Source organism: Sminthopsis crassicaudata, chromosome 3 (assembly GCF_048593235.1).
Source record: "Sminthopsis crassicaudata isolate SCR6 chromosome 3, ASM4859323v1, whole genome shotgun sequence".
NCBI lineage: Eukaryota > Metazoa > Chordata > Mammalia > Dasyuromorphia > Dasyuridae > Sminthopsis > Sminthopsis crassicaudata.
The window spans coordinates 250970037-250992223 of record NC_133619.1 but is presented as its reverse complement, the minus strand read 5'-3'; the positions used below and the strand labels follow the sequence as shown (position 1 = coordinate 250992223).

At 36.1% G+C, this 22187-nt stretch overlaps 1 protein-coding gene across 9 annotated transcripts in view; it reads left to right on the top strand.

The window, feature by feature from the left end:
* The first annotated feature begins 3108 nt into the window (after positions 1 to 3108).
* CHST10 (carbohydrate sulfotransferase 10) overlaps positions 3109 to 22187 on the top strand; it is a 49191-nt gene continuing 30112 nt past the window's right edge. Inside the window, exons 1-4 of one of the 9 annotated variants that reach the window (XM_074300405.1) lie at positions 3109 to 3651; positions 4722 to 4778; positions 6206 to 6276; positions 12547 to 12622. In XM_074300405.1, coding sequence (XP_074156506.1) covers positions 6250 to 6276; positions 12547 to 12622 — 103 coding nt within the window. In that variant the 5' untranslated portion in view covers positions 3109 to 3651; positions 4722 to 4778; positions 6206 to 6249. Of the gene's footprint in view, positions 3652 to 3957; positions 4029 to 4159; positions 4379 to 4721; positions 4779 to 6205; positions 6277 to 12546; positions 12623 to 22187 lie in introns of those variants that run through there. The other 8 variants (XM_074300406.1, XM_074300408.1, XM_074300411.1 and 5 more) reach the window with 8 other exon arrangements.

Below are 22187 nucleotides of genomic sequence, written 5' to 3'. Positions count from 1 at the left end.
TGTAAGTGCAATCATCTTGATGTGGGTTAAAATTCCTTTCTAATTCCCAACCCCTATGAATTCCAATGGGAGATATCCAGACTCTCCCAGCCCCCATCTGATCTGATCTGAACTAATTTGGGCTGTCCCAGCCTCCATTCTAATGAGCTGCTCAGGTTTCCCAACTCCCAAACTCCCAAAACCCATTGAATTCTATTCAAATTCGAACACTGGCTGAAGCTAAAGCCAGAGGCCAATCTGGGATTTCACCCACAAGCCTCTTCAAGATTACCAAAAGCCCCCCCATTATAAAAGAGGGAAACTGGAGTCCACTCTTTGCAGGACTCCCAAACATGGCATCCTTATGCTGGCTATGTCAAGGGTTCCTGTCCACCCAATGCCAGCCCTGGGCCTGGTATCTTTCTACCTTTAACCTTACTTCCTTTTTTTTTTTTTTAATTAATTTTATAATTATAAATTTTTTTTGACAGTATATATGCATGAGTAATCTTTTTGTAAACATTATCCCTTGTATTCAATTTTCCAAATTTTCCCCTCCTTCCCTCTACTCCCTCCCCTATTTGACAGGCAATCCCATACATTTTACATGTGTTACAGTATAACCGAGATACAATCAATATATGTGTGTAAATCCAATTTTCTTGTTGCACGTTAAGTATTGGATTCCAAAGGTGTAAGTAACCTGGATAGATAAGACAGTAGTGCTAATATTTTACATTCAATTCCCAGTGTCCCTTCTCTGGGTGTACCTTACTTCCAAACCCCAAAATAAACCTCTTTTATCAATCTAGGTTTTCGGGTCTGTAAATTCCTTTACAGGGGGGACTCTGCCTCACCACTAGAACTCATTTAACTCTGTATCCTTGCACCAAATCCTAAGGGGTTGCAGGGGAGCTCTATTTGACTCTCTGTACCCCAAACCTACCACTAGACCTCAATTAAACCTAATTTCATTTAGATACTCCTTACCTAATTCTCATCAATCTTTTTTTATTATACTTTTTTTTTAGTTTATCCAAAAAAAAAAAACCCCAAAAAAAACATTTTCTCTAGATCAAAATTCACAGGGCTTGGAATCAGGTGCAAGAAGCCTGGAAAGGTAAGAAGGGACTGGGCTATTATCTAATAACTGTAATTTATTGTATATAATTACAATTATTATATATTATATTACGTAACACAAAGCACTTTAAACTTGAAATCATAGGTTGTGAGTTCAAATCTAAACTTTGTGTGGAGTTTGTGTGACTGGGGAAGTCAGTCTGAGTCTCAGTTTCTTTATTTGTAAAATTAGAGTTAGACTAGATCACCTAATGTCCCTTTCAACTATAGATTTATGATCCTTTCTTAATTTCTCTTAAAGATTGCTTAATTTAGCATCTTATCAGAATTATCAACTCTATGTCCAGTCCTAAAGAATCCTTGAGGGAATGCATTCCTGTCTATTGTGAACTTTTTCTTATATCACTATGTTATGCCACAGTCTCCTTGAGCTGTTCTACCTCAGTTTCCCTGCACTAGTTTCCCTTATTGTCCTGACTGAGTTTCCCTGAATTGTTCTATCTCAAGTTTCCTTAACTGTTCTGCCTCAGTCCCTTAAGTTGTAAACCCCCCCCCCCTCCAGTTCATTAAGACTGAGGACCATTTGCTCTAAGGTTATAAATTGTCAATGGGAGATGAGGAGGAGATTAGACTTTCTGGCTCCTAACTCCTTCTGCCCCCAAGAATTTATGACACTGCTCCTCTAAAATATTCCAAAAGTTGAGACTATCTCGGGTACTTCACTGACATCTTTACTTCTGTTATTCAAACATTCTGACTCTGGCTTTTAGTAAAAATTTACAGCTTCCCCCCCCCCCCCCCCATCCTGACAGAACCAAGCGCTTCTAACTTTTCCCGCTCTTCCTTTCCTTTGTCTGAAAAGCTATAAAAGTGTTTATCATTCCCCCATTCATTACTGGATACTTTGAGAGGAGAGTCCTGTCCAACTAATTAAACTCTCCAATTAATAAAATATTAAAAACTCTCTAATTTCTATCTTGCCTCAGTTTCTCCGGCATTACAACTAAAGTTTCGCTTAGTGTTTTGTATGCGTCCAGACTGATGTTTTGACCTCTTGGGTATAATGTTGGTAAAGAAACTCCCAATAGCAAAGGAGTCTGAAAATTGTTCTGCAATTTATAGTCTTAAAGGGTTGCTTTGGGGGCAGGGAGGGTTAGTCACAAAATCAATTATATGCCAAAGGTCGGACTAGAAGAAAGGTCTTCAGGATTTCAAATACACCAGAATGCCTTTTTTGGGTTTAAGAAAAAAAGAAAAAAACTTTTCCCCCTCAAATTAGCACTCGAACTAACCTTTTTCCCCCTCTGATAGTCCATTTATATACCAAAGAGGAAATGGAACCTTTTTTTTAAAACTAAAAAACAAAAACAAAAAAACCCCAAATAACAAAACTCTGAAAAATGATGCCCGTCCTTTGATTCTTAGGGTGTAAAAGAAAAGAACTATGGCTTTTATTTGTTCAAAAAAGCAAATCCATCATGCGCACTTAATATACACAAAACATTTAAGCTTCTGGAGAAAGAAAGAAATTCTTGGTTTCTTCATCTGTAAAATGAAGCTGCTGAACCTAAAGTTCCAGTTCTGAGTCAATGACATCCTTAGGGAATAATAAATGCAACAAACTTACTCTACACCTGCACTTCGAGCTTCCCTGGCGTTTTAGTCTCTGAAACACTAATCCTCCCTGAAGCTGCTGGAATTCTGTTTTTCCTGTGTTCTGAACTCAGATTCTGCAAATCTGATCATTTATCCTGTTGAATTGAAAGAAGAGGGGAGGAGAAAAAGGAGGAGGAGGGAGGAGGGAAAATTGTGCTGCGCCTGTTTGAAATCCCTCCAATCCGGCCTAAGCTGAAACTTTGTGACAATTTCGTTTTGTTGTGGTTGTTGTTTTAAAGATTTCTCTGTGACAATCCGACTAGGACCACCCCTTCCACCACAAATAAAAGAATATAAAATGTTTTTCTTTCTCTGTTACTTTGTGTCCCTCTCTTCCAGCACCTGGAAGGGGAACAGGTTGGGCTACAGCGTGGGCCCGCTTGAATCTGCAGGATTGGGAGCACTTGCAGCGCAGGGCTCAGCTCAGCCTCGGAAACTGAAGCGGAGATAGGCCGGTGCGCCCAGGCCCGAGCCTGGAAGCTAGGGAGGCTGGAGTTGATAAGGGCCCGGCAAGTCCATCTCTCGGCTGTTAACGGCCAGCCCCTCCCTTACTCCCTCGGGCTCTCCAGGCTGCCTCTGGGGGCGGTGGGAGGGAGCTAAGGCCGGTTCCGAGCCCGACCCCGAGGGGTGCTGCCGGGGGTGGGGAGAGGACGGACAAACGGGGAGGGATCGGCGAGTGGCGGCAGCGGAGCAGGCAGCGTGGCGGCTGCAGCGGCGGCGGGACCGGGGATGATGCAGTCAGCGACGGTGGCGGCGGCAGCAGCAGCAGCAGCAGCAGCATCTCGCCGCTGCCGTCTCAACCTGCTCAGCCCTAGGTGCCCAACGAGGCCGTAGCTGCGGAACCATTGAGGCCCCGGAGCTGCCTCTGCTGCAACTCCGCCGCGGCGCCCGGTGGGGGATAGACAGCACGGCGGTGGAGACGGACTAAGAGCGGTAAGTGGAGGCGGCTTCCACGCCCCTGTCAGGGTTTCCTTCCGCACTGGGCTCCCGGTTCGTGGCCCCGGGCCAGGGGATGGGGCTTGGCAGAAGGGGAGGGAGAGGGGATGGCGTGCGGGGAAAGGGGACTGGTTGACGGCGGGAAAGAACTGCATTCTCCCAGGGGAGCCTCTGCTGAACGAAAGCACAGAAGCGAGAGAGAACAGGGTGACCCCCCTCCCCCCACTCATTTAATATACATGGCCGCCCCTGGGGAGCCCTGGGACTAGAAAGCGAGGAACCTGGGAAAGTGGATTTTTCTGGGAAAGTGGATTTTTACAAAGAGGGATGCAGCTGTTGGGAGAAGCCGGGTGATGCCTTCCTTGCACAAAGAGGTCGGAATGGGGGATGGGGTAGCAACCCATAAATAAAGGGGGTGTGGGGGAGACAGGGGAGCTATGATGAAATGAAGGGGAAAGGTTTTTCATACCTTCGTAAGAGAAGGGAAAGGAGTGGGAGGAGGGACGAATCATTAAGTCTTTTCTTGCAAAGAGATTCTTGGGTTTCCCATTGTCTTAGTTCTTCATGATCATTTTTTTAAAAAAATGCTTTTAGATGAATGTAGTATAAATTATGCAATAAAGAGGGATCTTTTTTCGTGGAATGGCGTGACCAGTGAAACTATAAATCAGCAGAATATCCAAAATTTATTTCTTCCTTCCCTGAGAAATTTACATCTCTAATAGTATGTGGCGAAGATTGGAAAAGGGGAGCTGGGAAGGGGGGGCAGAGGGAGGGGAAAATCTTCCCTTTGGTTCTAATGTGGAGGTTAGAGAGAGTAGGGAAGGGGGTGGGCGACTGTGCCCCCTTCCGTAAGCCACAGCTAAATTCTACCTTCTGGTAAAAGGAGGGAGAAAGAATTGCTGGAAATGCTCGTTTTCTGCCAGTAGTGCTCCATTCTAGTTGACAAGCAAGAAACACCCTCAGAAGTTTTGAGGTGGGAACATAAATTTTAAGGAGATGTTTGTTTCAAGCACAGAAGACAGCCAAATTTGCCAAGATCAGAATTCTTTTTTTCTCCCCTCCAGACCTGGAAAGACTGTGGAGAAAATAAAAAGACATCAGGCAGTTTTTGCTGGATTCAGGTGAGTTAATTGGAGGGGTCAGGGAAGAGTTTCTCAGTCACTCTATACCTTGAGTATTGTGGGTGGGCCCTTTCTCATGCAATTTCCTATTTCCATGGGGATGGAGTGGGTTTAATGTATGGGCCTTACCTCTTACTGTCTTCCCTCCTTGAGGGGGGGACTTAATCAGTTAAAAAAAGTGTAGCATAGTTGCCCTCTTTCCCCTAGGAGCCCCTCTACCCCACATAATTGACACTTTTAAACTTGGCAGTGGCAAATTTGATCTTGCCTTAAGTTATCTTTTTTTTCCCCCTTTATGAATCCTTTTGGCAATTTGGTGAAGCCCTTGGACCCACTTCTTTGAATAATGTTTTAAAATGTATAAAATAAATACTCAGGATTACAAGGAAAACAAATTATTCTGATATACAGTTATTAAAATTTTTATTTTTAAACTTGAGTTCATTAACTCCAGTTTAAGAAGCCTTTGGCATAGGAGATCCTGGTTTAGGATATTAGCATACTAAAGAAGATTCTTATACCTTCTCTGGATGTATTGAAGAAAATACAGTAAGAGTTACAAGTTTGAAAAAAATTTTAAAAGCTTTTCTTAAATTTGGATTATTGAAAAAATTAAATATAGCAGAAATACAAGAAAGTATTAAATAAGTGAGGCAATTGGCATTTGTTAATTATGCCTCTAAAGTGGTTGAGTAAACAGAACAGTGAAAAGAAAGAAAGGATGAAAATTGGAAGCCTGAAAATAGGTAGAGAAGGGAATGAAATTATTTATAGTTTGAGTATAATCTAGAAATTTAGGCTCCATTTCTCACAATAGAAGCCTTGAAGAGACATTTTCATAAGTTTAAATATTAAATTTTAAAGTGCTATGTAAGAATTAGATGCCTTTTATATTACACAGAGAATAATGTAGTTGAATCAGTGACTTAGGAAAGCTAAAACAGCTAAGCTAAATATAAATAGGAAAAGCTCTAGTATGTCTTATGGCAAAAGAGATGTGTGTTCTCTTTTTCCTATTTCATGATAACATGTAACCAAAAGCAAGAAGCTTTTTTAAAAAAAATCTTCTTTAATTCTGTAAGTTTGTCTTGTATTCTAAAGCTAATATATTATCCAATATGAACATAAGATAATATAAAAAAATTAAAACTTGCAAAACAGATAAACTAGGGATGATTAGAAAATGATTTTTCACCTTTTAAATGATCTTGCATAATAGATTTCTTAGTTCCTCTTGTACATTTTAAATATAATTTACTTTCCAAGAATATATGTACTGTATCTAGGGAGGTAAAAGTAAATAACCAAGATGGTTAAATATATATATATTTATATCTATCAGGTATCAAGGTATCTATCAGGGTAGCTTTGTAGCTGTTAATGATTCTGGTTTTGTTTGCGTTTTTTTCAATCCTACACATTTATAGGAGAAATTCCAAAAGCTAGAACCTTGGTCTTGGGACATGAAGTGATGAAATATGAACTTGCGTCTCAGCAGGTAGGTGAAGGAAGCAATTGAGTCCAATAACTATTTGAAAATGTGTTTATGTGGATATTATCTGAACCTAAAGAATTTATCTTGACCTTGAGACAGGTCTCATTATTCTTCAAAATGTTGGCATTCTTTTATTTCCAAAACTAATAGTAAAATCATTCTGGAGAAAAATAACTTTGATGGCAAGATCAAATTCAAACTTTACAGATTTAGTATTTTGGGGGAGAAATATTCATGAATTAAAAAAAAAAAAACAGGACCTCATACAATACAAATTTATGTGCTTTGTTTTTTCCACAAAGATTTTTCTTGAATCAAATGGCATTTCTAAATTCTATATTGGACCTGCTCATGTGACCTAGACCTGTTCTTTCCTACCCAGGAAGTTGGGGGTGGGGTAGGGAATCATTTCTCAGAAAACAATTTGTTTGGTCCAAAAGATGAATCTGTGCAGTAAATAAGAACTTTCACTTTCTGGACTTGGAATCACAGTTCAAATCTTTTCTCAAATGTTAATTAAGTGACTTGTCTAGAATTATATAGTTAACAATTTTCAGCCTTAGTTTCCTTATCTGTAAAATGGGAATAGAATACTTTGCAGAGTTGTTTAGAGATTCTGTATATAAATTACAAGATGCAAACTTTAAAGTGCTATGCAAATATTGACTAGTATTACTATTTGTGGTGTCTTCTTAATTAAAGATGGCATTTTTTCTTTATTGTGTTTGTTCATGGGATTCTAAATTTAAAGCTGGAAGGAAATTTAGAGGTTAAAGATCCAAACCTCCTTTTTTAACAGATGAGGGAACCATGAACCAGAAATATCAAATTGACTTTTACAGAGTCACATAAGTAATAAATTGCAGAGATGGTATTCAACTCCAGGTTCTCTGACTTTGAATCTAGTTCTATTTCTTTTCCACCGCTCCAGATTTTCTAGTCTGAGGAACATTCCCTTCAATCGAGAAAGAAAGAAGCAGAATAGGATTTGAGAATTTTTTTTCTATCATCCATTAATATTAATTAAAGCCTACTTAGTCACATTGATTTTGGTCTTAGACCATGGATTTATAATGTATTTTGTCTCTTTAACTTTTTAGATTCTAGTTTCCAAAAGTATAGAGTATAATTCTGACCCTACCCATTTATTTCAATCTTATTTCTTTGGTTTTACTTCCTTTTTCTTTGCCACCCATATCTTTTTGGTTTATCAGAATTAGGTCATAGTAGCCTTTCCTTGACTTTCTGAGATATGAAGTACTTAAAGAGAGGCCTGATCTGCTTTTAGAGGAATGACATTTCTGGGAAATGTTTGATTAGATGAAATATCCCATCACTACATCTTTCCTTTGAGGGAATTTAGGGCCTCTAGGTGGTACAGTGGATAGACAGCTAGACCTAAGATAGACTCATCTTCCTGAGTTCAAATCTAGTCTCGGATACTTAGCTGCATGTTCTGAACAAATCAGTCAACCCTATTTGCTTCAGTTTATTCATGTATAAAATGGAGTGGAGATGGAAAGGGAAATATCCTCCAGTATCAGTATGTTTGCCAAGAAAACCCCAAATGGCATCATGAAGGGTTGAGCCCTACTGAAAAATAACAATCAGGAATTTCATTCTTATATTTGAACATAGCAGTTCTGTAGCTTGTAGAGAAAAAGAGCAAATTAGAACAAGATTATTGCACTAATCAATGGTAGAAGATGAAAACCTAGAGTAAGTGCTTACGGTTCTTTTAGTATTTCATAGAAACCTATGGGCAGCTTTTGGATTCCCTCAAGGTAATTTTTCCCTCTTATTATATGGCTGGCCTATTTTCTCAAATAAGGATGTGAGCAGAGAAAAGGGACTAGATCAGAGAAGTAAAGGTAGAATCAAGAAGTCTCGGCCAATGATTGGATTTCTGTTGGATGGCAAATGAACCATTTGTCAGGTGTGTTATAGTGGGAATTCCTTTCATTTATGGGTTGGATCAAATAATCACAATCATAATAATAGCTAACATTTTTATAACACTTTAAAGTTTTCAAAGTGTCTTGCGTATTATCTCATCTAGGTCCTGTTATTATTCCCATTTTACAAAAAGAAAAAAAACAAAAACAAAAACCCTAAGCTTGAAAGAAAGTTATTCAACTTACCCAGGTTTATAGAGCTATTAAATGAACAAGATTTAAATTTGGGTCTTCCTGTCTCCAAACCGAATACTCTCTCTGCCATGCCAGTTAGGTCCAGATGGCCTCTAAGGTCCTTTCTGACTCTCATGCTTTATAATTCATTACATTTTTTTCCATAAAGAGAAGCAATCTGCAATATTGGTCTAATGATATCACTTCTGTTTTTCTCTCCTTTTATTTTCATCTAGACTCTCTCACCAAAATTTTACTTTCAGGTTCATGTATTTATTTCCACACTACCTTGCACCCTCTAACATATAATATTATTACACTGTTTTCTTTTGAATAATCTATGTCCTTCCATTGGTGCATTCCAGTTGTGAGTTCATATTTATCCACTTACAGCCTGTTAGTGTGTTAGATATAAAAGGCTACAAGTTTTCATTAACTCCTTTTCCTCATTAGTGTATCCTGTAAATTATTGAGTACCTAATCTATTAATAATCTCTCAAAGTCATCTTCCATATTACTTGAATTTATGGCATGTGAGTAATTTTTGGTGCCCCTGTAACTCTAAATTAATAACTAGGAAGTCTCTATATTATTTGGAATTTTATATTTTGAAATAGCCTCAACTTTATCTCCCCAGAGCCTTTTTCCCCCTCATTGACCACTCAGTCCTTGACATCCAAAAGAACATTTTTTTAATGGAGTTGCACAATCCAGCTTTCTGAATCATCTAGGGATGGGATTCTACCTCTCAGGGAAGAAAAAATAAAGTATTTTTATTTTTGTTATAGAGAAAAGATTCCACAAAAAGCAACAAATTAATGACTTTTTTTTGGTACATGGTTTGAGGGATAGTAACCTGGACTTCTTTACAAATCATGCTCCATTTCCCATCTGCAAACCTTTGTACTACTGACTGTCCTTTATATTCAGAATACATTCCCACCTTCACTCTATGTCCAAGTCCATTCTTTTCTTCGTGACTCAGCTCTACATCCATCTTCTATATGAAGCCTTTCCTGATCCTCCTAGTTGCAAGTACTCTCCTTCCAAAACAACCTTGTATTTATCATCTGTGTACTTATACACAGTCATATTTCAATGTAAGTCATTTTGGAACAGCCTGTATTGTCTCACTTGAGAATCCAAGCAGTTTGAAAGCAGAGACTTCCAGAGAGTATATGTGTGTGTGTACATGTGTACATCCACAAGCATGAAACCTAGCGTTATTGCAAGCCGAATAAATGTTGATAGTCCGTTCCATACCAAAGGATTTTTTTTCTTCCAGCTTATGTTTACCTAGGCCTTCTCTGAATCCACAAAATAGTGTAATTTAAGAACTAATAATGACAACTATAATGATAATAATAGCTAGTGCTAAGGGCTTTACAAATATCACCTTATTTGATCCTCATAGCAACAGTGGTATTATCCCCATTTAATGGTAAGAGAAACTGAGGTAAATAGAAATTAAGTGATTTTACAACTAGTGTGTGAAACTGGATTTGAATTCAGGTCTTTGTGATTCCAGGTTCAATGATCTATCTATTACTCTCCAAATTGTCTTTTTGTTTTGGTTTAATATCCTTGAGATCCCTGTAAAAAAGATAAGGGCCAGGCCTCATAGTCTCATTTCACAAATGGAAAATTTTTAGTTCAGAGAGACTTAATTGCCTAAGATCACATGAAAAATAAATGTCAACCCTAATCTGTCTTAAAGCCCAGCTCTCCAGCTTTTTGGATCCAGGCTTCTTTTTAGGATGATAGACTGTCAGAAGCTTAAGAAGCTCATATTGTGAACTCTGGCATTTTGGATCCACTTCAATTAAGCTAGGTGACACCTTGCTAGTTAACATTTCTTTTTGAACAAAAGGAAGTTAATTACTGAAAATTTTGGTGTTATACCAATCTATTTCTGTATGGCTGCATTAAAAGTAGATATGCTTTGGAAAATGTAGTTTGAATAGTCTCCAGTACCAGGCTTTTCAGTCAATCTTCTGCATATAATCCTTATCTCATGTCAGAGAATCTCTTCTACGACACAAAAGCATCCAGGCATTCTTTTCTAGGGTGAAGGGAGTAAGTATCCATATAGTGCCTATTAGGTGCCAAGCAGTATGTTAGGCAGTTTTATTTTGTTTTTTACAAATATTTTCTTACATTCTTCAGAACAATCCCACAATTATTTTTTTATTTTATTATTATTTGTTACTTATTATTATCACGACTTTATATTTGAGGTACCTGAGGGAAATAGAGGTTAAATGACTTATCCAGGATCATACAGCTAGTAAGGAGGAAGAGGAGGTGTGGATGTGTGGGAAATAATGAAGGTTCCCATTCTGTTAGCTCATGATCCCCCACCCAACTCAGAAACTAGGGATAAAATATGATCATGTCCCTTTCTCTGTTCTCTTGCATTATAGTGAGGTCAATTTCCAAGTATTTTGGAAAACAAAGCAGAACATCCTTTAGTCCCAAGAATATATATCTATTTCTGAAGTCACAGTCCTACAGACTAAATTTCTATTAGTGGATCATAAAGTACCTGAAAGGACATCTAGTTCATTTTATAGATGAGGACCTGAGATTGAGAGGTTAGTTAAATAGTCCACTTAAGAAAACACAAGTAGTAAGTAATAAAGCCCAAACTAAAATTAAGGCTTTCTAATTCCAAATCCAGAATTCCCAAATAAATCCTGGTTGGAACATGAGCTCTCTGAGGGCAAGGCTAGCTTTTGCCTTTCTTTATATCCCAGTGTTTAGCATGGTAGCTAGCTCATAGTAAGTGTTTAACAAAATGCTTATTGTTTGAATATCAGAGTCTGTAGCTTGAAGGTGTGAAGTTGGTGAAAAATAACAAAATGCTTATTATTGTTAATTTCCTGTTTATCTTTGTGCCTTTATAACCCACAATCTTCTAGTTTCTCAGGATGAGCCAATATACCTCTACAATCTTATAGGGACTTTAGAAGTGATATTTTCTCATCAAATGAGGTAACGGTAAAGTTCTTAGCACAGTACCTAGAACATAGTACACTCTTTATAAATTTAGCTATCATCATCCTCATGATCATGTTACTGATGAAAACATTGAAGCCTTAAGGAGGTGGATTGACTTGTTTAAAGTCACATGTACTAAAAGCACAGTAAATATGACTCCTGGTTCCAAATTTAATACTTATCCTACAATATAATTTCTATAATTGATCCAGCCCTGAGATTTCCTTGGTATAGAGAATTCCCTCTAAGATTATTAGAGGGGCAGCTAAGTGGCTCGGTGGATAGAGCACCATCCCTGAAGTCAGGAAGGCCTGAGTTCAAATGTGATCTCAGACACTTAACTCTTCCTAGCTGTGTGACCCTGGGCAAGTCACTTAACCCCAAATGCCTCAGGGAAAAATTATTAGAAATTTTTTTTTTCTCTACATTATGCTGAAATCAGTTTCTATACAACTTCCACAAAAGCTTCTTTTTTTTTTGGTCATTTAAAATTTTCTGAAAAATGTTTGTGGAATTGATTGGATTGTATATTCACTCAGGGTGTGCTAGGACCCTTTCCTCTGATCCAGGTAATAGGAAAGGTGGAAGAGGGGCCTGAAGGTCAAAACCTTAAATCATGAGCCTTAAGATGGACTTTAAAATGGATATATTGACATGAAATATTCTCAAGTGAAATTTCACTTAGGATTTGCTATAATAAACCTAGAAGAATACTGTGTCCCACACTCCTTTGGCGGTCTATCAACCATTCTCAGAATAATGCTTTCAAGTGAAATGGAATATTTCATTTGGAGGTTAGTAAAAAATAAAGCTAGATGGCAGAGCAGATAAGATTGTTGCCCTGGAGTCAGGAGGACTTGAGTACAAATCCATCCTCAGATACTTAGCAGCTGTGTGACCCTGATCATGTTACTTTAACCTATTTGCTTCAGTTTTCTCACCTATAAAATTAACTGGATAAGGAAATGGCAAACCACTCAAATATTTTTATCAAGAAAACACCAAATGGGATCATGAAGAACACAGACTCAACTTAATTGACAATTGACATAATGACAAAAATAAAGATGTTATTATTATTTTTTTAAAAAACCATACAAATTCCCTGAAATCTATCCTCAGGCTCCTTTTCTATGTATTCCAGATTAAGAACTTCCTTCCTTTGAGGGCCATTCCCAGGGAAGTGACTCATTGGAGAAGATCTAAACTTTCAGTGATGAGTGAGTGCCTGTTCATATTAGAACAATGCATTTACTAGGCAATTTCATGATCAAGCTCCAACAAATCTTTCTCAAGCCTGTTTTCACCTGACTTATCTGTTGCCTGGTCAAATCTCTAGCCCAAGTCTTGCTTATATCTGTGCTTTCATCATGGCATTCTAATGTCCTTCAGAGCCAAATGGTGCTCCATCCTCATAGATTTTTTTATTTTTATTTTCATGGCTGAATGACTTCTCTTTATTGTCACTTTCAGCTGCTCCCCATTGCTTTTTTTAATCTGATGCTCTGACATTTCCTACTCTCTCTTCTCTTCCCCCACTCCCCCTCCATAGCTTTTCATTCTTCATTCCATATTTTTCCCAAGAGTTTCTTTTTCTTTGCAAAGCAGCTTGCCTATTAAAGGCTTGGGCAGTCAATGAGAAAGCCCTTGAATTTTTTTTGGACAGTTACATTGCACCAGATATTATCTCTGAGTCTTCAGCTCCTTTTGGCAGTTTTTTTCTCTCTTTTTATCCGATTGCTTGAGGCTACTAGATAATCTAACCTTTTGAATTCTGGTAACTGAGGTATGTGACCCTACTGTGAAAGGAGAACATAAGTATAGTTCCTCAACTGTTTTCATTCCAGACTAAGACACTGTTCATAATTAGTTTATAACATTGGTTTTTATAATAACACTTTTCAAAGGCGGCAAAAAAGGAATGGTTTCTAAAGTTTTATTTAAAACTGAATTAAATCATATTCCTCCTCCTAGTCAAGAGCCACCAGGAGGTCCCTGAAAAATCTAGATGGCTTTGAAAGCAGCAGGATGGAACTAAAATGTCTTTCTAAGAATAACTGTCTATATTTCAGTGCAGCAATTTTCTAGGATCATAGATTTAGAATTTAGGAGGAACCTTAAATGCCATTTTCATTTAATCCCCTCATTTTACAGATTAAGAAACAGGCCTAGAGAGATAAAGTGTCATGTCTAGGGCAGCAAGGTGCTTTGAAAAAGCCACTGATTAGGAATGGAGAGCAGAGTTTGAATTCTGGCTTTTAGTGATCAGGGGCAAGACCCTCTGGACCTTGTTTTCTCATCTGTAAAATAGACATTAGACCAGATAAATTCTGAGTGCCAGGTACATAGTAGTTGTTTAATTAGAAAAAGAAAGATAGGATGGCAAGACTTGGATCCAGATTCTTTGACACCAGAACTAGTGCCTCTCCCATTTCATTTGTTCCTTATGTGATATAACAGTTCATTTTTAAAGCTAACATTTACATAGCATTTACTTTGTGCCAGACTATGTACCAAACATTTTATCATGATTATCTCATTTGATCCTCACAACAGCTCTGGAAAGTAACTGCTAATATCACCCCCATTTTACTGATGATAAATTAAGGCAAACAGAGTTTAAGTAACTTGCTGGGGGGAGGGGAGATAACTAGAAGGAGAAATACAGATTTTTTTTAAGTCAGGAAGGAATTTCTCATTGAGGAAGTTTCTCTTTCTGTCCATGAGAGAGGATGGTAAAGAGGATATTTCATGACTGGACATATAGACATCCAAACCTCATTAAGCTAGCATTTGTTTATGCAAGTTGCATGTAATTTAAATGACATATTTCCCAGCTGACTAGATGCAATATGGTACATAATAATAATAAATTACATTTATGTAGCACTATGGAAAAAGGTAGCCCTTTCCTCGTAGTGGAATGTGAACCCCTAGAAGCAAGAACTATGTATATGTAGTCAAAGGGTAGTACTGTGCTACAAAGTAGAGTGCTTCGCACATATTAAGTGCTTACTGAGCACTTTATTCATTCTGTAATCCTGCAAGGTATTACTGCAGGTGTTTCTTTTCTCCATTTTTATTACAAGAAATTAAATCATTGGGACAGTATTTATTTCTACTCTGCACAATTCAATCAAGCTTGGCTATCTGACCTCCAAACTTGAAGCAGAACTAGAAGGAAGTAAATGGACCTATTCACTTGAATAGCCTCATAGGGACATCACTTTATAGGAATGAATTTTCCATACTCAAATCATCTAGGAAAAAAAGTTCAACTTTATCTTCATATGCCTTTTTTTCTGATGTTTTCTTTTTTCCCCAATTACATGTTAAAATAATTTAAAAATTTTTTTTTTAAGTTTTGAGTTCCTATAATAGCAAATGCTATCCACATACAGAGAAAGAACTATGGTGTCTGAACATAGATCAAAGTATATTATTTGCCTTATTCTGTGGTTTAGTTTTTTTTCTTTTTTATGCTTTTTCCCTTTTTTCTGATTCTTCTTTGACTAAATGACAAATGTGAAAATATGTTTAACATAATTATACATGTATAACCTATATCAAATTGCTCGTTGCCTTGGGGAGTGGAGATAGAAGAGGAGGGAGAAAAGTATGAAACTTAAAATCTTACAAAAATGAATGTTGTAAACTATCTTTACACATAATTGAAAAAATAAAATAAAATTAAGTACAAAAACATTTTGTTCCAAATTTTATCCCTCTTTCCCTTCTTTCCCTCCCTCTCCCTGAGACAGTAAGCAATTCAATGTAGTCTATATGTTAGCATATACTATTTAAGAAGGCCTTAAAAGTTAAAGGTTTTTATAGAAAGGGTTTTGCTTTTATTTAGTAGAAAGTTTTCCATTTTAAAAGTGGCTATCATAAAAGCAAGTCTGGATACTTAGAACAACCTTCAGCTATATGGAAAACTTGACAAGTATTCAGAACAAGTCATTCCCCAAGGGTGACAAACTGCCAAGATTTTATGGTATTTTATGGTGTTCTATAATTAAAGCAACATTAGAATTGTTCATTTAGAGCCACAAGGAACCAAAGAAATCATTTGATCTAGCTCCCTCCTGGTAGGGAAAACAGAAGGGTGTGGCTTCTTTATTCCTTATTTGCCTCTACCCTTTTTTTCCATTAGGTTTTGATAACTTCTGTCATTTCATTGGTGTAAGCACTTGGTCCATTGATGTCAATTACTCATAACAGTCTTCATGAACTTCCAGGACCACAAATGTGCATTTAGACAAATTTAGCCTCTTAACCAAACTTCTGGTAAAGAGCTCCTCTCAATTTAGCTAGACTGGTCCTTGGAAAATGAAACAACAGTCCATCAACAAGCTCATTTATCAAACCTTTCTAGCTTGTTAAAACCCAGGATAGAATCTTATGTTTTTCTGATATGTAGTTAGATCCAAGGTTTTCTCTCTGTCATGATGAAGCATCAGAGTAGGACTTTCTTTGAGAGTAAAACTTAAAAAAAAAGTTATTATCATATAAATTATTATCATGTTATATGATATATGGTGTGATGTTAATTATTGTTGTATATATACCCAGGAATATGGTATGATATAAACTCATACCATGTTATATATGTATGTTGTATATACTATATATTACACATATATGATATAGATATAGTATGTATTATATATTATATTTCATATATGTTATGATAGTGTGTAATGTGTATCCATTTATTGAAATATCTTGTGGAAAATGTCCACACTATTGTTGTATGACAGTATTTATGAGAAGGACTTTTAAGAAATAGATTTTTTTTAATCATTTAAGATCAAGTTCATATGACAGCTTTATCATTTTAGTCCCATGTAAATCATGAGTAAATTTTCTCATAGAGGATCAAGAAAAACTTCATTTACTCATAGGCTTATATAGCTTTTGTAAATTATTGTCATGTTATGTGATATGTGGTATGGTAGTATTGTTATATGTATGTATATGAATATCATGATATAAATTACTATTAAGTGATTATTATGAAATAAATATATACTATTATATATGTTAGCTGCATTTAATTATCTCACTAAATGAAGTGCCTTTTTAGAAATCTTATTTATGGAAACATGTATGCTATAAAACATTCAAATTCAATCACTTAAGCTTTTCTCATATCTTTACATATGCTTCTTTTAGTGTCATGGATTCCTGTGGGCATTTGGACTTAGAATCAGAAGACTTGATTCTGTCAGTTAATATATATGTTCCACTTGGCATTTCAGAATATTGCTTTATCTAAAATGGCTTTGAAAACACTCTACCTATTCCACAGCACTCTTCTGAGGATCAAATGAGACAAAATATGTTAACTCACTTTGTAATAGTAAATAAGCTATTATTATTCCCTTGAAAGGAAATCTCAAAAAACAAACTTTAAAGAGAATTTACTGATATCATTTAATATACATTTATCTTCATTTCCAAGTTAAATCCTCCTCTCTTCCTTTCTCAGATATCTGCTTATATAACAGAGTAAAATTGAAAGAAAGAAAAAGCAGATCAGCAAAACTAAGAAATATATTGACCAAATCTGACAGATTATTCAATATTCAGTAGTAATAGTTCACCTCTCTAGAGAATAAAAGGAGGGGATGAAAAAAAATTCCTAAAATTTCTGCCACAATACAGTATAGAAGTTTTCATATGCATACACACACATACACAGTTCCTGTCTTACCAAGGGCTCACATACTAATGAGGTACACTACATGAAAAAAGTTGTACATACAAGATAAATTCAATGGAAGGTGATCTCAGAAGTAAGGCACTTAAACCTGTAGAAGGTAAGAGTTTGAGAACTGAAAGAATTCAACAGGTTGGGGAGAGGAGGCAGTGAAACAGGCACAGGGATTCAAAATGTTCTAAGAATAACAAGAAAGCCAGTCTGGATCATAGAATTGTGGATAGTGGGGAAATAAAATGTTTTAAGCCTGAAAAAGTAAGGAGAGGCTAGTGAAAGGCTTTGAATGCCAGAGTATATTTGATCCTTAAGGCAAAAGGAAGCCACTGAAGTTTAGTGAATAAAAGGATAAAACAGTCACACTTCTATGTTAGGAAAATCAGTTGAATAGAGAATGGATTAGAGTGGGCAGAGAATTGAGCTGTTTAGGAGGCAATTGCAATAATCCAGGGAAGGATGATAAGGAGTTGTACCAGAGCAGCATCTGTTGCAAATATAAAGAAAAGAAAGCATAAGAGGAACTCTGTGAATGTGAAAACAGGAAGATTTGGCAAGAAATTGGCTATATGGAGCGAATATGAGAAAGGAGTCAAGAATGACACCAGTTACAAGTCTAAGTGACTGAGAGGACAGTGGTACCAGTCATAGTAATAAAAAAGTTTGGAGGAAGGAAAGGTTTTGGAAAAAAAATAATGAATTCAATTTTGGACATGTAGAATTTTGAGATACTTATGAAGTATTGGTTTAAGATGTTCAAAAGGCAGTTGTTAATACAATACTGGAGTCCCAGAGAGATATTAGGGCTGAATTCTTTTCATGTAAACTCATTGAAGATAATAAGATCACTAAGCCAGAGAGTGTAGAGAGAGAAGAGGAAAGAGAGCCTAAAACAGACCCTTGGGGAATACTTACAATTAGTGGCCATGTCGATAAGGATGCAAAAAGGGAGACTTTAGGTAGAACAACAATCAGGAAAAAGCAGTGTCATGAAAATCTAAAAAAGAAAAAGTATCCAGAAGGGGAGATCAAAATGTCAAATAATAGCCTTTATGTAGTATCTTAAGTTTTGCAAAGTGCTTTACATATGCTAACTCCTTTGAGCAAAAGATCAAGGACTGTGGAGAGGTCAAGATGAATGACATGGGTGTGAAGACCTGGACTTGTCTACAGGCAGCAGGAAAGAAGCCAATATATAGTAAGAGATTGAAGACTAAAAAGAGCTGGAATGAAAGAGGGGGACAGTCTTCTAGATGGGACAGGACAGGGTGGGATCATGGGTACAGGTGGAGAGGGGTAGCTCCATCTCTTAATGAGAAATGGGAGTGAAGGAAGAGATAGGGAGAAAGAAAGATAACAGTGATGGAAGAGGAAGAGGAAGGGTGAAGATGGTGCTCTTGCCAAAGGGTCTCAAATTTTTCAGTTAAATATAACACAGGGATCATCAGCTAAAGGAGTAAAGGAAGGGGTGCCATTGGAAGCTCAAACAGGAATAAAAAGATTTGAAATAGCTGTTGTGATGAGTGGAAACATGAATTACCTTATTGTTATAAAGCCTAATTGAGATCTTAAAACTTGACCCAGTTAGCTCAGGTGCATGATTTTCTCATATTGTCCTTTTCAACATATTCCATTACAATAATGATATCAGCTCTTATTACTAGTGAGTAACAAAAATGTATAACTGCAAAATTAGAGAACTAGAATTTTAGATAGATTTACAATTTTTAGGGTTTTTTTGGGTTTTGGGTTTTTTTCCCAACTTGACCACAATATACTTTTCTATAGTCTTGACCCATGTTTCAAGTTTTCAAAACAACTAATTTGTAGGTTGATTTATACTGTTTTCAAAATTCAGCCAAGAGTGAATAGTACAATGCTAAAATGTAACTTGCAAATGCAAAATATAAAGGGCAGAATAAAATATCTACCAAGATCACTTCCCAAACTCTCTGAGAATAGATCTCCAGCAGGGATTCCCCGCTGTCAACAGAATAAATAACAGGAATTTGGGGGCATAGAGTTAACGTACTGTAAATATAAATCTCAACTTACTTGGTTTGCTTAAAATGTCAATAAAAGCCTTTTCCTATAAAAACAAACAAAAAATAGTTTTTTCAGAGACTAGCTTTTGCTGTACCCAAGGTTTTTTAGTCTCCCCACTTTGTCCTATCTCGTATCTTTTGTTATTTAATTAATTTATTCAGTTCAGATTCACCATGTAATCCAGTCTAGAGAGAGAAAGAAGGAAAACAGCAATTGAAGACTGTTAAAAAGAGAGCAAAATGTACAAATCGTCCCCTTATATATCTTGTCCTTTTCCATGTTTAACATATTGAAAGAGGAAGGTCAACTAACTTATTTTAAATCATTTTTGTGCAGAAATTTTGTAATCCCTCATATAAATTCCGTCTTAAAATGGGGGGTTGGAAGTAGAGCTAGAGGGGAAATAGAGACTACAATGGGTAACTTGAAAAGAAAAGCGAGCAAGTCTTAAAATCTGAAAGGAAAACTGCTAAAGTCTCAAGGGAAATAAAATAAAAGAAAGGATGAGGAATAATGTTTCCAGACTTTGTTATAATATAAAGTAGTAATCATCAATACTATTTGGTGATAATTTTTAAAAATGGAAGAGTCAGTCTGTGGAACATACTAGATAAGAAAAAAATCAGAAACAATTTTAACTCAGTAGCCCAATATGAGTAAATTTCAGAACACAAATTACCTTGAAAAATTCCCTAGTTGATAAGAATTTCTGGGAAAACTGAGAAATAATTTGGCAGAAATTAGGTTTACATAACCATCTTAAATCATATGCCACAATAAACTCAAAAATGGAGAACAAAATAAAAACAAATTTAAAAGCACTTACTGTATTTGAGGGAAATTTTTTATTTCTTTTTGTTTGTTTGTTTCATTTTGTTTATTCAATATTTTATTTTTTCCCAGTTACATGTAAAGAATTTTTAACATTTGTGTTTAAAACTTTGAGTTCCAGATTGTCTCTTCCTCCTTCCTCAACCCTCTCCTCCATTAAGCCTTCTATGAAAGTTATGCAGTGAAGTTATGCAAAACATTTCCATAAAAGTCTTGTTGTGAAAGAAAATATAGATTTCTCACCCCCTTTCCCCCCAGAAAAAAACCTCAGGAAAAATAAAGTGCAAAAAAAAAAGTATGCTTCAATCTGTATTTAGACACAATTAGTTCTTTCTCTGGGTATGGACAGCATTTTTCATCACAAGTCCTTCAGAGTGGTCTTGGATCACTCTAGTGCTGAGAATAGCAAAGTCACTTACAGCTGAGCATCCCACAACATTGCTATTACTTTATACACAGTACATTTCATTTTGCATGGGCTCATGGAAGACATTCCAAGTTTTTCTGAGAGCAAACTATTCATCATTTCTTATAGAACAATAATATTCCATCATAATAATATACTGAAGTTTATTTAGCCATTCCCCTCTTGATGGGCATCTTGAGGGGAAATTTGTTAACTAAGCAAGGAATATCTTGATCACAGAAGACAAAAAAGAAGTTTCTGTTGCATGATATTTAAAAGCTCTTACATTAACAATTTATACAGGTCATTAAGAAAGGAAGCTTGTCACTTGGGAAAAATCTGAATCAGATATTTCTGCCGAGGGTCAGATAGCCAATATGTAGGTAACTAACATAATTATATAAGATTAAAAGCTATTTCCTAATGATAATGATCAAAGGCTATAGACAATTCACAAAAGAATTGCAAATTATTAATAATTATTCAAAATCACTAATAATAAGAGAAATGTTGACAGAAGCTGCTTTTAAGTTTTAACCATACCCTCAGCAAACTGGCAAAGATGACAAGAGATGAGAATAGTTATGGCAAGATAGACAACACTGTTGCACTGTCTTTGAAGCTGTAAATTGGTCCAACTATTCTTGAATTTCAAACCGTGCTCCTAGAGCTCCAACTCTAGGCATATGCCCATATGCTAAAATATTCATAACAGTGTCTTTTTTTTTAATTGGCTAAGAACTGGAAATAAAGCAGGTTCCCATCAGTTGGACAAGGCTGAATAAATATGGTGCATGATATAATGGAATATTATGACATTGTAAAAAAAATAGCTGAATATCTGAAGGTCTGCAGATAATATTGGACTTGATTGATATGTTTGCTAGTTTTGTTGATTTTTTTTTTATTCTTTGTTATAAGGAACTGATCTTGTGATCTTTCCAGATCTCCTGATTTAGACAGCATGACAAAAATGGAAATATGTTAAGAAAAATTACACATTTAACCTATATCAGATTGCTTGCTGTCTAGGGGAGAGGGAGGGTGGGAAAGAGGGAGAAAAATTTAGAACACAAGGTTTTGCAAAGGTGAATGCTGAAAGCTATCTTTGCACGTATTTGGAAAAATAAAAAGTTATGTAAATTAATTTAAATTTTTAAAAAATAAGGGATTGATCTCTAGAAAGGGAAAGAAAACAAAATATATTAGGAAATATAAGTGACATAAAAAAGTATCAATAAAAGAATTTTTAAACATCCCACTTGGCTTTATGTGTCTGGACAGTTGAGCATGCAAGGGTGAGCTAGGAGCAGGAAATGATTATCATTTTCATTTAATAATGCCAGCCTTTACATCAAGGGATGTCTCTAGAGGTATAATTATATATAAGGATCTAAATGGGTTATTATAAAAGTTGACTTGAACAAGCATTCTGAAATCTAATCCAAACTCTCCTGTAAAATGAGATCATTGTTCTTTGTTAACACTCTCTTGTCATTATAACATGTATATTAAATACCTCAAACCACATCTACAAATATTCAGAACCTATATACATACCATCATTGTGTTGTTGTTCAGTCATTTTAGTTGTATATAACTCCTAGTGACCCTAATTGGGTCTTCCTTGGCTCATTTTACGATGAAAAAACTGAGACAAACAAGGTCCGGTAGACTAGTGTCTGAAATCGGATTTGAACTCAGAAAATGAGCACTCCTACTCCCAGTCCAGCACTCTGTGAACTATGGCGGCACCTAGCTGCCCCATTATCACTGTATACAGGAG